At 35.6% G+C, this 14,569-nt stretch overlaps 1 protein-coding gene across 1 annotated transcript; it reads right to left on the bottom strand.

Annotated features, from left to right (window-relative positions):
- Positions 1-1,247: 1,247 nt before the first annotated feature.
- Positions 1,248-14,355, bottom strand: LOC117338384. Its single transcript, XM_033899725.1, has 3 exons — positions 14,202-14,355; positions 9,007-9,297; positions 1,248-1,867 (listed from the first exon to the last, which is right to left on the bottom strand). The coding sequence occupies exons 1-3, from the start codon at positions 14,248-14,250 to the stop codon at positions 1,482-1,484; spliced, it is 726 nt and encodes a 241-aa protein (XP_033755616.1). The 5' UTR covers positions 14,251-14,355; the 3' UTR covers positions 1,248-1,481.
- Positions 14,356-14,569: the final 214 nt, after the last annotated feature.

Raw genomic sequence — 14,569 nt, 5'->3', positions numbered from 1 at the left:
ACAGACTATACCACGTCCTCGACGTCTATACACACCACACCACGTCCTCCACGTCTATAATGACCATACCATGTCCTCCAAGTCTATAAAGACCATACCACGTCCCCCAAGTCTATACAGACCATACCACGTCCTCCACGTCTATACAGACCATACCACGTCTATAAAGACCATACCACGCCCCCCAAGTCTATAAGACCATACCACGTCTATACACACCATACCACGCCCCCCAAGTCTATACAGACCATACCACGTCCTCCACGTCTATACAGACCATACCACGTCCTCCACGTCTATACAGACCATACCACGTCCTCCACGTCTATAAAGACCATACCACGTACTCCACGTCTATACAGACCATACCATGTCCTCCACGTCTATAAAGACCATACCACGTCCTCCACGTCTATACACACCATACCACGCCTCCCAAGTCTATAAAGACCATACCACGTCCTCCACGTATATACAGACCATACCACGTCCTCCACGTCTATAAAGACCATACCACGTCCTCCACGTCTATACAGACCATACCACGTCATCCACGTCTATACACACCACACCACGTCCTCCACGTCTATAAATACCATACCACGTCTATTAAGACCAAATCACGTCTATTAAGACCATACCACGTCCCTCCACGTCTATAATGACTATACCACGTCCTCCACGTCTATACAGACCATACCACATCATCCACGTCCAATGACAATGAGGTATAGATCTACAATCCTCCGCCAGCCAATGACAGAGGAACAGATCTACAACCGTCCGCCAGCCAATGACAATGAGGTATAGATCTACAATCGTCCGCCAACCAATGACAATGAGGAACAGATCTACAATCGTCCGCCAGCCAATGACAATGAGGTATAGATCTACAATCGTCCGCCAGCCAATGACAATGAGGAACAGATCTACAATCGTCCGCCAGCCAATGACAATGAGGTACAGATCTACCGTCGTCCGCCAGCCAATGACAATGAGGTATAGATCTACAATCGTCCGCCAGCCAATGACAATGAGGTATAGATCTACAATCGTCCGCCAGCCAATGACAGTGAGCTACAGATCTACAATCGTCCGCCAGCCAATGACAGTGAGCTACAGATCTACAATCGTCCGCCAGCCAATGACAATGAGGTACACATCTCGACAAATTATTTCTTCTGAAACATTGAGTGGTCTACTGAGATATATTGCCAAATTGCAAAAAAAAAAAATATTAAAATTAATATCATAATAATCTTTTATTTACCGCAATCAGTTGACTTTCCTGCGGCTCATGCAGCAATTGAGTATGGTAAAAATAGACAGCAATAGTTATCTTTGAGGCGGTAATGTAGTGGGAAAGAACATTCCCCATAGCAACGAAGTTTGCCTAATTTCCCATAAGCATAGTATTGTGAGTAAGAGAGGCGCAAAATGTGATAGGATTATATTATAATTTTACGGTATAAATATAAGAGCTAAATGAACGCTAGATCATTATCACCCGGTGCCTCGCATTCGGTTTCTATCATATCAACCATTGCTATGGGAGACGACGATCCATTTCGGCACAAGTCTGTTGTGTCTAGGGTTACTGAAGACACAGACGACACTGGCGCTTCTAGTGCTGATACACGTCCACTAGCACGCGAGGAATATGGCGGAGGTGGTGACGTAGGGAAGTCTGATTGGTCTGTGTTATCACGTGAACCTGATGGAACTAGCTGCGCGTGTTGTGACGTCACTGTTTGACTAATAGCTCCGGGAAGTACCAGTGACGGGCGTGACTGCCAGACTCTGTGTGGGGAATAGACTGGGCCTGTCCTTGTTACTGGACTAGCCGTGTAGTCAGGTGGTTTTGGCTCTAGAAAACACATAACGAAGATATAAATATATATCAACATGATGTACAAAACAGGCACGAGAAAGTGTTTTACAAGGGTTTCTCTTGATTTCCTGCCTGGTATAGGTGATTTCCGACAAAATGAAGTCGTGTTGCCGTTCTTTTGTTCTCATTCTACATTTTCTTTCCCCGCCATAACTAAATAATTAGGTATATATCGCTGAATTATTAGTCGCTAAATATTCTTTGTATCCACCCGATATCTATGGCAAGCCAAGTTGTCATCTATTCACAAATTACATATCTAATATATCTCTTATAAACTATCTTACCTATACATAAGATACTGTATCTTACATCTTTTATATTAAGCTATAGTTTATGAGATATCCTATAAACAAAGAAGATATCTTATATAATTTGGTAAAATACTTGATCAACATTGCTCCGCGAATAGTAAATTATACAGTGTATTGATGTTGCGGTATAGTAAATTCTACAGTGTATTGATGGTGCGGTATAGTTAATTACACAGTGTATTGATGTTGCGGTATAGTAAATTCTACAGTGTATTGATGTTGTGGTATAGTAAATTCTACAGTGTATTGATGTTGTGGTATAGTTAATTCTACAGTGTATTGATGTTGCGGTATAGTTAATTCTACAGTGTATTGATGTTGTGGTATAGTAAATTCTACAGTGTATTGATGTTGTGGTATAGTTAATTCTACAGTGTATTGATGTTGCGGTATAGTTAATTACACAGTGTATTGATGTTGTGGTATAGTAAATTCTACAGTGTATTGATGTTGCGGTATAGTTAATTACACAGTGTATTGATGTTGTGGTATAGTTAATTCTACAGGGTATTGATGTTGTGGTATAGTAAATTCTACAGTGTATTGATGTTCCGGTATAGTAAGTATTACACAGTGTATTGATGTTGTGGTATAGTTAATATTACACGGTGTATTGATGTTGCGGTATAGTAAATTATACAGTGTATTGATGTTGTGGTATAGTTAATTACACAGTGTACTGATGTTGCGGTATAGTTAATTATACAGTGTATTGATGTTGTGGTATAGTAAATTCTACAGTGTATTGATGTTGTGGTTTAGTAAATTCTACAGTGTATTGATGTTGCGGTATAGTTAATTATACAGTGTATTGATGTTGCGGTATAGTTAATTAAACAGTGTATTGATGTTGCGGTATAGTTAATTACACAGTGTATTGATGTTGTGGTATAGCTAATTCTACAGTGTATTGATGTTGTGGTATAGTAAATTCTACAGTGTATTGATGTTGCGGTATAGTAAATTCTACAGTGTATTGATGTTGTGGTATAGTTAATTCTACAGTGTATTGATGTTGTGGTATAGTTAATTCTACAGTGTATTGATGTTGCGGTATAGTTAATTCTACTGTGTATTGGTGTTGCGGTATAGTAAATTCTACAGTGTATTGATGGTGCGGTATAGTTAATTACACAGTGTATTGATGTTGCGGTATAGTAAATTCTACAGTGTATTGATGTTGTGGTATAGTAAATTCTACAGTGTATTGATGTTGTGGTATAGTTAATTCTACAGTGTATTGATGTTGCGGTATAGTTAATTCTACAGTGTATTGATGTTGTGGTATAGTAAATTCTACAGTGTATTGATGTTGTGGTATAGTTAATTCTACAGTGTATTGATGTTGCGGTATAGTTAATTACACAGTGTATTGATGTTGTGGTATAGTAAATTCTACAGTGTATTGATGTTGCGGTATAGTTAATTACACAGTGTATTGATGTTGTGGTATAGTTAATTCTACAGGGTATTGATGTTGTGGTATAGTAAATTCTACAGTGTATTGATGTTCCGGTATAGTTAGTATTACACAGTGTATTGATGTTGTGGTATAGTTAATATTACACGGTGTATTGATGTTGCGGTATAGTAAATTATACAGTGTATTGATGTTGTGGTATAGTTAATTACACAGTGTACTGATGTTGCGGTATAGTAAATTCTACAGTGTATTGATGTTGCGGTATAGTTAATTATACAGTGTATTGATGTTGCGGTATAGTTAATTAAACAGTGTATTGATGTTGCGGTATAGTTAATTACACAGTGTATTGATGTTGTGGTATCGCTAATTCTACAGTGTATTGATGTTGTGGTATAGTAAATTCTACAGTGTATTGATGTTGCGGTATAGTAAATTCTACAGTGTATTGATGTTGTGGTATAGTTAATTCTACAGTGTATTGATGTTGTGGTATAGTTAATTCTACAGTGTATTGATGTTGCGGTATAGTTAATTCTACTGTGTATTGATGTTGCGGTATAGTTAATTCTACAGTGTATTGATGTTGCGGTTTAATTAATTACACAGTGTATTGATGTTGTGGTATAGTTAATTACACAGTGTATTGATGTTGCGGTATAGTAAATTCTACAGTGTATTGATGTTGTGGTATAGTTAATTCTACAGTGTATTGATGTTGTGGTATAGTTAATTACACAGTGTATTGATGTTGCGGTATAGTTAATTCTACTGTGTATTGATGTTGCGGTATAGTAAATTCTACAGTGTATTGATGGTGCGGTATAGTTAATTACACAGTGTATTGATGTTGCGGTATAGTAAATTCTACAGTGTATTGATGTTGTGGTATAGTAAATTCTACAGTGTATTGATGTTGTGGTATAGTTAATTCTACAGTGTATTGATGTTGCGGTATAGTTAATTCTACAGTGTATTGATGTTGTGGTATAGTAAATTCTACAGTGTATTGATGTTGTGGTATAGTTAATTCTACAGTGTATTGATGTTGCGGTATAGTTAATTACACAGTGTATTGATGTTGTGGTATAGTAAATTCTACAGTGTATTGATGTTGCGGTATAGTTAATTACACAGTGTATTGATGTTGTGGTATAGTTAATTCTACAGGGTATTGATGTTGTGGTATAGTAAATTCTACAGTGTATTGATGTTCCGGTATAGTTAGTATTACACAGTGTATTGATGTTGTGGTATAGTTAATATTACACGGTGTATTGATGTTGCGGTATAGTAAATTATACAGTGTATTGATGTTGTGGTATAGTTAATTACACAGTGTACTGATGTTGCGGTATAGTAAATTCTACAGTGTATTGATGTTGCGGTATAGTTAATTATACAGTGTATTGATGTTGCGGTATAGTTAATTAAACAGTGTATTGATGTTGCGGTATAGTTAATTACACAGTGTATTGATGTTGTGGTATAGCTAATTCTACAGTGTATTGATGTTGTGGTATAGTAAATTCTACAGTGTATTGATGTTGCGGTATAGTAAATTCTACAGTGTATTGATGTTGTGGTATAGTTAATTCTACAGTGTATTGATGTTGTGGTATAGTTAATTCTACAGTGTATTGATGTTGCGGTATAGTTAATTCTACTGTGTATTGATGTTGCGGTATAGTTAATTCTACAGTGTATTGATGTTGCGGTATAATTAATTACACAGTGTATTGATGTTGTGGTATAGTTAATTACACAGTGTATTGATGTTGTGGTTTAGTAAATTCTACAGTGTATTGATGTTGTGGTATAGTTAATTCTACAGTGTATTGATGGTGCGGTATAGTTAATTACACAGTGTATTAATGTTGCGGTATAGTTAATTACACAGTGTATTGATGTTGTGGTTTAGTAAATTCTACAGTGTATTGATGTTGTGGTATAGTTAATTATACAGTGTATTGATGTTGTGGTATAGTTAATTCTACAGTGTATTGATGTTGTGGTATAATTAATTCTACAGTGTATTGATGTTGTGGTATAGTTAATTATACAGTGTATTGATGTTGCGGATAGTTAATTACACAGTGTACTGATGTTGCGGTATAGTAAATTCTACAGTGTATTGATGTTGCGGTATAGTTAATTATACAGTGTATTGATGTTGCGGTATAGTTAATTAAACAGTGTATTGATGTTGCGGTATAGTTAATTACACAGTGTATTGATGTTGTGGTATAGTTAATTACACAGTGTATTGATGTTGTGGTATAGCTAATTCTACAGTGTATTGATGTTGTGGTATAGTAAATTCTACAGTGTATTGATGTTGTGGTATAGTTAATTCTACAGTGTATTGATGTTGTGGTATAGTTAATTCTACAGTGTATTGATGTTGTGGTATAGTTAATTCTACAGGGTATTGATGTTGTGGCATAGTAAATTCTACAGTGTATTGATGTTCCGGTATAGTTAGTATTACACAGTGTATTGATGTTGTGGTATAGTTAATATTACACGGTGTATTGATGTTGCGGTATAGTAAATTATACAGTGTATTGATGTTGTGGTATAGTTAATTATACAGTGTATTGATGTTGCGGATAGTTAATTACACAGTGTACTGATGTTGCGGTATAGTAAATTCTACAGTGTATTGATGTTGCGGTATAGTTAATTATACAGTGTATTGATGTTGCGGTATAGTTAATTAAACAGTGTATTGATGTTGCGGTATAGTTAATTACACAGTGTATTGATGTTGTGGTATAGCTAATTCTACAGTGTATTGATGTTGTGGTATAGTCAATTCTACAGTGCATTGATGTTGCGGTATAGTAAATTCTACAGTGTATTGATGTTGTGGTATAGTTAATTCTACAGTGTATTGATGTTGTGGTATAGTTAATTCTACAGTGTATTGATGTTGCGGTATAGTTAATTCTACTGTGTATTGATGTTGCGGTATAGTTAATTCTACAGTGTATTGATGTTGCGGTATAATTAATTACACAGTGTATTGATGTTGTGGTATAGTTAATTACACAGTGTATTGATGTTGTGGTTTAGTATATTCTACAGTGTATTGATGTTGTGGTATAGTTAATTCTACAGTGTATTGATGGTGCGGTATAGTTAATTACACAGTGTATTAATGTTGCGGTATAGTTAATTACACAGTGTATTGATGTTGTGGTTTAGTAAATTCTACAGTGTATTGATGTTGTGGTATAGTTAATTATACAGTGTATTGATGTTGTGGTATAGTTAATTCTACAGTGTATTGATGTTGTGGTATAATTAATTCTACAGTGTATTGATGTTGTGGTATAGTAAATTCTACAGTGTATTGATGTTGTGGTATAGTTAATTCTACAGTGTATTGATGTTGTGGTATAGTTAATTATACAGTGTATTGCTGTTGTGGTATAGTTAATTACAGTGTATTGATGTTGTGGTATAGTAAATTCTACAGTGTATTGATGTTGTGGTACAGTTAATTTTACAGTGTATTGATGTAGTGGTATAATTAATTACACAGTGTATTGATGTTGTGGTATAGTAAATTACACAGTGTATTGATGTTGTGGTATAGTTAATTCTACAGTGTATTGATGTTGTGGTATAGTTAATTCTACAGTGTATTGATGTTGTGGTATATTTTATTATACAGTGTATTGATGTTGTGGTATAGTTAATTCTACAGTGTATTGATGTTGTGGTATAGTTAATTCTACAGTGTATTGGTGTTGTGGTATAGTTAATTCTACAGTGTATTGATTTTGTGGTATAGTAAATTCTACAGTGTATTGATGTTGTGGTATAGTTAATTACACAGTGTATTGATGTTGAGGTATAGTTAATTCTACAGTGTATTGATGTTGCGGTATAGTTAATTACACAGTGTATTGATGTTGTGGTATAGTTAATTCTACAGGGTATTGATGTTGCGGTAAAGTTAATTCTACAGTGTATTGATGTTGTGGTATAGTTAATTACAGTGTATTGATGTTGTGGTATAGTTAATTCTACAGTGTATTGATATTGCGGTATAGTTAATTCTACTGTGTATTGATGTTTTGGTATAGTTAATTCTACAGTGTATTGATGGTGCGGTATAGTTAATTACACAGTGTATTAATGTTGCGGTATAGTTAATTACACAGTGTATTGATGTTGTGGTATAGTTAATTCTACAGTGTATTGATGGTGTAGTATAGTTAATTCTATAGTGTATTGATGTTGTGGTATAGTTAATTCTACAGTGTATTGATATTGCGGTATAGTTAATTCTACTGTGTATTGATGGTGCGGTATAGTTAATTCTACAGTGTATTGATGGTGCGGTATAGTTAATTACACAGTGTATTGATGTTGCGGTATAGTAAATTCTACAGTGTATTGATGTTGTGGTATAGTAAATTCTACAGTGTATTAATGTTGTGGTATAGTAAATTCTACAGTGTATTGATGTTGTGGTATAGTTAATTCTACAGTGTATTGATGTTGCGGTATAGTTAATTACACAGTGTATTGATGTTGTGGTATAGTAAATTCTACAGTGTATTGATGTTGCGGTATAGTTAATTACACAGTGTATTGATGTTGTGGTATAGTAAATTCTACAGTGTATTGATGTTGTGGTATAGTTAATTACACAGTGTATTGATGTTGTGGTATAGTAAATTCTACAATGTATTGATGTTGTGGTATAGTTAATTACACAGTGTATTGATGTTGTGGTATAGTTAATTCTACAGTGTATTGATGGTGTAGTATAGTTAATTCTATAGTGTATTGATGTTGTGGTATAGTAAATTCTACAGTGTATTGATGTTGTGGTATAGTTAATATTATACAGTGTATTGATGTTGTGGTATAGTTAATTCTACAGTGTATTGATGTTGTGGTATATTTAATTCTACAATGTATTGATGTTGTGGTATAGTAAATTCTACAGTGTATTGATGTTGTGGTATAGTTAATATTATACAGTGTATTGATGTTGTGGTATAGTAAATTCTGCAGTGTATTGATGTTGTGGTATAGTTAATTACACAGTGTATTGATGTTGCGTATAGTTAATTCTACAGTGTATTGATGTTGCGGTATAGTTAATTCTACAGTGTATTGATGTTGTGGTATAGTTAATTATACAGTACATTTATGTTGCGGTATAGTTAATTATACAGTACATTTATGTTGCGGTATAGTGAATTCTATCAGAATTACACCTATTATTACAATCTGTATTGCCTGGAAAGGTATTCTTCTGAAAATAATCTAAATTCTTTTTTTTTTTTATCTTCGTTGCTTAAATTGAAGGGATTTACCATATAAACCAATGAGTATACATTAAATCTACTAACGGTACTGAGGTAGACTGTTCGCAGTTCCGTTTAATGATGTAAGCGACGTCTGCTTCCGGTTTTTTACACATCGTTTGACAACGATGGCAAGACAGATGCCGGTGAGGATTAAGATCGGGAGGCCAACAAATATACAGATGAGAATGACGATGAGAAAATTGATGCAGCACAGTTCGGAGTCTTTAGCCAGTTTCTGTACGTTGTTAGGGATACAGCACCCGCCAACTTCACAGTATTGGGAAACGGTCAAACTCTGTGACGAAACCTCACAATACTCTCCACCAATGACGCCTGGAACAAGAAAAAGTAATTTGCTGTTCAATATTGAATATGACTTCCACAATGAACATGTCAGGGTATCGGGCCGACCATTACTGTGCCATTGAAACGTTCCTTTTAAGAACGCCGATGTGGCGTAGCGGTATTATAAGCTGCGGGTATTTCTGGCTAGGCGATTGGGTGCCGTAGATCGTGAGTTCGAGGCCCGGTCAGGGCACGAGTCAAAACGTTGTTCCTTCGTCAATTGTATTACTATGATATATATTCTATTTTGAGCTTGAGGACTATCAGTCTCAGAGGTCTCGACCAAATTTCCCATCCACACTATCTTGTCAATAGGAATCTGGAGAGTCCGACACACAAGACCAGGGATTCCAGAAGAGTAAGGGCTTTCTACTTCGTCGACAAAACCCGCCAGTCAAATCCAGGTTAAGGCATTGGTATGAGAACCAGGACGGTGATATCAGAACCATCAAACAATTGATAATCGAACAACGAATACGTCAGAGAGGCTTTAAACAAATAAAACACGTCAGCATTGACGTAATACATGTATGTAAAATATCGCTGAACTTAGAAATAAAATAAGCGTTCGGTTTTTTCTGGTGGACTAAGAGTCCCCGAAGTTCGCCGTTACCCTGCATATACATCTTATCCTCAATTCTCCAGAGTTACGTTACTAATGTGATCTTAACCCCAGAGAATCAAGAATACTCGTGACCCACGGAGAATCAAGAATACTCGTGACCCACGGAGAATCAAGAATACTCGTGACCCACGGAGAATCAAGAATACTCGTGACCCACGGAGAATCAAGAATACTCGTGACCCACGGAGAATCAAGAATACTCGTGACCCACGGAGAATCAACGATGATCGTGACCCACGGAGAATCATGAATGATCATGACCCACGGAGAATCGAGGATGATCATATCCCACGGAGAATCATGAATGATCATGACCCACGGAGAATCGAGGATGATCATATCCCACGGAGAATCGAGGACATGATCATGACCCACGGAGAATCGAGGATGATCGTGACCCACGGAGAATCGAGGAGATGATCATGACCCACGGAGAATCGAGGAGATGATCGTGACCCACGGAGAATCGAGGAGATGATCATGACCCACGGAGAATCGAGATGATCATGACCCACGGAGAATGGAGGAGATGATCATGACCCACGGAGAATCGAGGAGATGATCGTGACCCACGGAGAATCGAGGAGATGATCGTGACCCACGGAGAATCGAGGAGATGATCGTGACCCACGGAGAATCGAGGATGATCGTGACCCACGGAGAATCGAGGAGATGATCATGACCCACGGAGAATCGAGGATGATCATGACCCACGGAGAATCGAGGATGATCGTGACCCACGGAGAATCGAGGAGATGATCGTGACCCACGGAGAATCGAGGATGATCATGACCCACGGAGAATCGAGGAGATGATCATGACCCACGGAGAATCGAGGATGATCGTGACCCACGGAGAATCGAGGAGATGATCATGACCCACGGAGAATCGAGGATGATCGTGACCCACGGAGAATCGAGGATGATCATGACCCACGGAGAATCGAGGATGATCGTGACCCACGGAGAATCGAGATGATCATAACCCACGGAGAATCGAGATTATCGTAGTTCATAATTATTGGTTAATTGTATCTGCCGTTCTGTATTTTAATACATAATTGGGACTTAATCCCCTCCCTTTTATATTTTAATAATTATTTAGAGTTTAAGTGTCTCTCCCCTTCTATATTTAAATACATAATTAGAGTTTATAGTGTCTCTCCCCTTCTATATTTTAATATCTATTTAGAGTTTATAGTGTCTCTCCCCTTCTATATTTTAATATCTATTTAGAGTTTATAGTGTCTCTCCTTCTATATTTTAATACCTAATTAGAGTTTATAGTGTCTCTCCCCTTCTATATTTTAATACCTAATTAGAGTTTAGTGTCTCTCCTTCTATATTTTAATACCTAATTAGAGTTTATAGTGTCTCTCCTTCTATATTTTAATACCTAATTAGAGTTTAAGTGTCTCTCCCCTTCTGTATTTTAATACCTAATTAGAGTTTAGTGTATCCCCTTCTATATTTTAATACCTAATTAGAGTTTAAGTGTCTATCCCCTTCTATATTTTAATACCTAATTAGAGTTTAAGTGTCTCTCCCCTTCTATATTTTAATATCTATTTAGAGTTTAAGTGTCTCCCCTTCTATATTTTAATATCTATTTAGAGTTTAAGTGTCTCTCTCCTTCTATATTTTAATACCTAATTAGAGTTTATAGTGTGTCTCCCCTTCTATATTTTAATACCTAATTAGAGTTTATAGTGTGTCTCCCCTTCTATATTTTAATATCTATTTAGAGTTTATAGTGTCTCTCCCCTTCTATATTTTAATACCTAATTAGAGTTTAAGTGTCTCTCTCCTTCTATATTTTAATACCTAATTAGAGTTTAAGTGTCTCTCCCCTTCTATATTTTAATACCTAATTAGAGTTTATAGTGTGTCTCCCCTTCTATATTTTAATATCTATTTAGAGTTTATAGTGTCTCTCCCCTTCTATATTTTAATATCTATTTAGAGTTTAAGTGTCTCTCCCCTTCTATATTTTAATACCTAATTAGAGTTTATAGTGTCTCTCCCCTTCTATATTTTAATATCTATTTAGAGTTTAAGTGTCTCTCCCCTTCTATATTTTAATACCTAATTAGAGTTTATAGTGTCTCTCCCCTTCTATATTTTAATACCTAATTAGAGTTTAAGTGTCTCTCCCTTCTATATTTTAATACCTAATTAGAGTTTATAGTGTCTCTCCCCTTCTATATTTTAATATCTATTTAGAGTTTAAGTGTCTCTCCCTTCTATATTTTAATATCTATTTAGAGTTTAAGTGTCTCTCCCCTTCTATATTTTAATACCTAAATAGAGTTTAAGTGTCTCTCCCTTCTATATTTTAATACCTAATTAGAGTTTATAGTGTCTCTCCCCTTCTATATTTTAATATCTATTTAGAGTTTAAGTGTCTCTCCCTTCTATATTTTAATATCTATTTAGAGTTTAAGTGTCTCTCTCCTTCTATATTTTAATACCTAATTAGAGTTTAAGTGTCTCCCTTCTATATTTTAATACCTAATTAGAGTTTATAGTGTCTCTCCCCTTCTATATTTTAATATCTATTTAGAGTTTAAGTGTCTCTCCCCTTCTATATTTTAATACCTAATTAGAGTTTAAGTGTCTCTCCCTTTCTATATTTTAATACCTAATTAGAGTTTAAGTGTCTCCCCTTCTATATTTTAATATCTATTTAGAGTTTATAGTGTCTCTCCCCTTCTATATTTTAATATCTATTTAGAGTTTAAGTGTCTCTCCCCTTCTATATTTTAATATCTATTTAGAGTTTAAGTGTCTCTCCCCTTCTATATTTTAATATCTATTTAGAGTTTAGTGTCTCTCCCTTCTATATTTTAATACCTAATAAGAGTTTAGTGTCTCCCCTTCTATATTTTAATACCTAATTAGAGTTTAAGTGTCTCTCCCTTCTATATTTTAAGACCTAATTAGAATTTAAGTGTCTCTCCCTTCTATATTTTAATACCTAATTAGAGTTTATAGTGTCTCTCCCCTTCTATATTTTAATATCTATTTAGAGTTTAAGTGTCTCTTCCTTCTATATTTTAATACCTAATTAGAGTTTATAGTGTCTCTCCCTTCTATATTTTAATACCTATTTAGAATTTAGTGTCTCCCCCTTCTATATTTTAATATCTATTTAGAGTTTAAGTCTCTCCCCTTCTATATTTTAATACCTAATTAGAGTTTAGTGTCTCCCCTTCTATATTTTAATACCTAATTAGAGTTTAAGTGTCTCTCCCTTCTATATTTTAATACCTAATTAATCTAAACTGCACAAAATCCGCATGATGAGAAACCTATAGACTGGTTTTATTTGTGACATTGACGTAAGAGAAGAAGAATACCATTGTTCTAACTGTGTTCAGGATCTGATACAGTGTTCAAGGCCTGATGCGGTGTTCAAGGTCTGACATAGTGTTCAAGATCTGATACAGTGTTCAGGATTTGAAACAGTAATCAAGCTCTGACACAGTGTTCAGGGTCTGATACAGTGTTCAGGGTCTGATACAGTGTTCAGGGTCTGATACAGTATTCAGGATATGATACAGTGTTCAGGATCTGATACAGTGTTCAGGGTCTGATACAGTGTTCAAGGTCTGATACAGTGTTCAGGGTCTGATACAGTGTTCATGATCTGATACAGTGTTCAGGGTCTGATACAGTGTTCAGGGTCTGATACAGTGTTCAAGGTCTGATACAGTGTTCATGATCTGATACAGTGTTCAGGGTCTGATACAGTGTTCAGGGTCTGATACAGTGTTCAGGGTCTGATACAGTATTCAGGGTCTGATACAGTGTTCATGATCTGATACAGTGTTCAGGATCTGATACAGTGTTCAGGATCTGAAACAGTGTTCAAGCTCTGACACAGTATTCAGGATCTGATACAGTGTTCAAGGTCTGATACAGTATTCAGGATCTGATACGGTGTTCAAGGCCTGATACAGTGTTCAGGGTCTGATACAGTGTTCAGGGTCTGATACAGTGTTCAGTGTCTGATACAGTGTTCAGGGTCTGATACAGTGTTCATGATCTGATACAGTGTTCATGATCTGATACAGTGTTCAGGATCTGATTCAGTGTTCAAGATCTGATGTAGTGAAAAAGTGAAATCATCTAAATTATCCTCTGTAAGGTTTTACATACAATTCAAGAATGTCTATAACAAAAGTTAATGGAGAGGGGGTATGCCACTGTTAGTTATCGAGAAAAGGTCATAATAGAGAACAGATTATGACGTAAAAAAAACTTACCATGAATAAAATTTGAAAGTAAAACAGCATACAGCATGACATTCTCCATAGGCCAGTTTTCACGTGTACACCTGTAAAACTTCAGTAGGACAGGTCTCTAACACTAAACCTAAGTTGGATCACTACTGCAATACATCAAAACTCTCACTAATCCTCGTCTGCATGTTTGTATACAACCTGTTGAATAGGCTGTAGGGTTGACTGACCGTATGACGTAAACAATAGCCGTCTAGGTGGAGAAATACAACAGATTTATAAACATGATATGTAAATCTCGGACGGGGTTTAATTTTCTAATAGGTTCGTACCATACAGAGTATTTACTAGATGTAGATAAAATACATATGAAGGAGAGTTTTGTGTGGGTC

Source organism: Pecten maximus, chromosome 11 (genome assembly GCF_902652985.1).
Source record: "Pecten maximus chromosome 11, xPecMax1.1, whole genome shotgun sequence".
In the NCBI taxonomy this organism is placed as follows: Eukaryota; Metazoa; Mollusca; class Bivalvia; order Pectinida; family Pectinidae; genus Pecten; species Pecten maximus.
The sequence above is the reverse complement of the archived record's forward strand: the minus strand, read 5'-3'. Positions and strand labels throughout refer to the sequence as shown.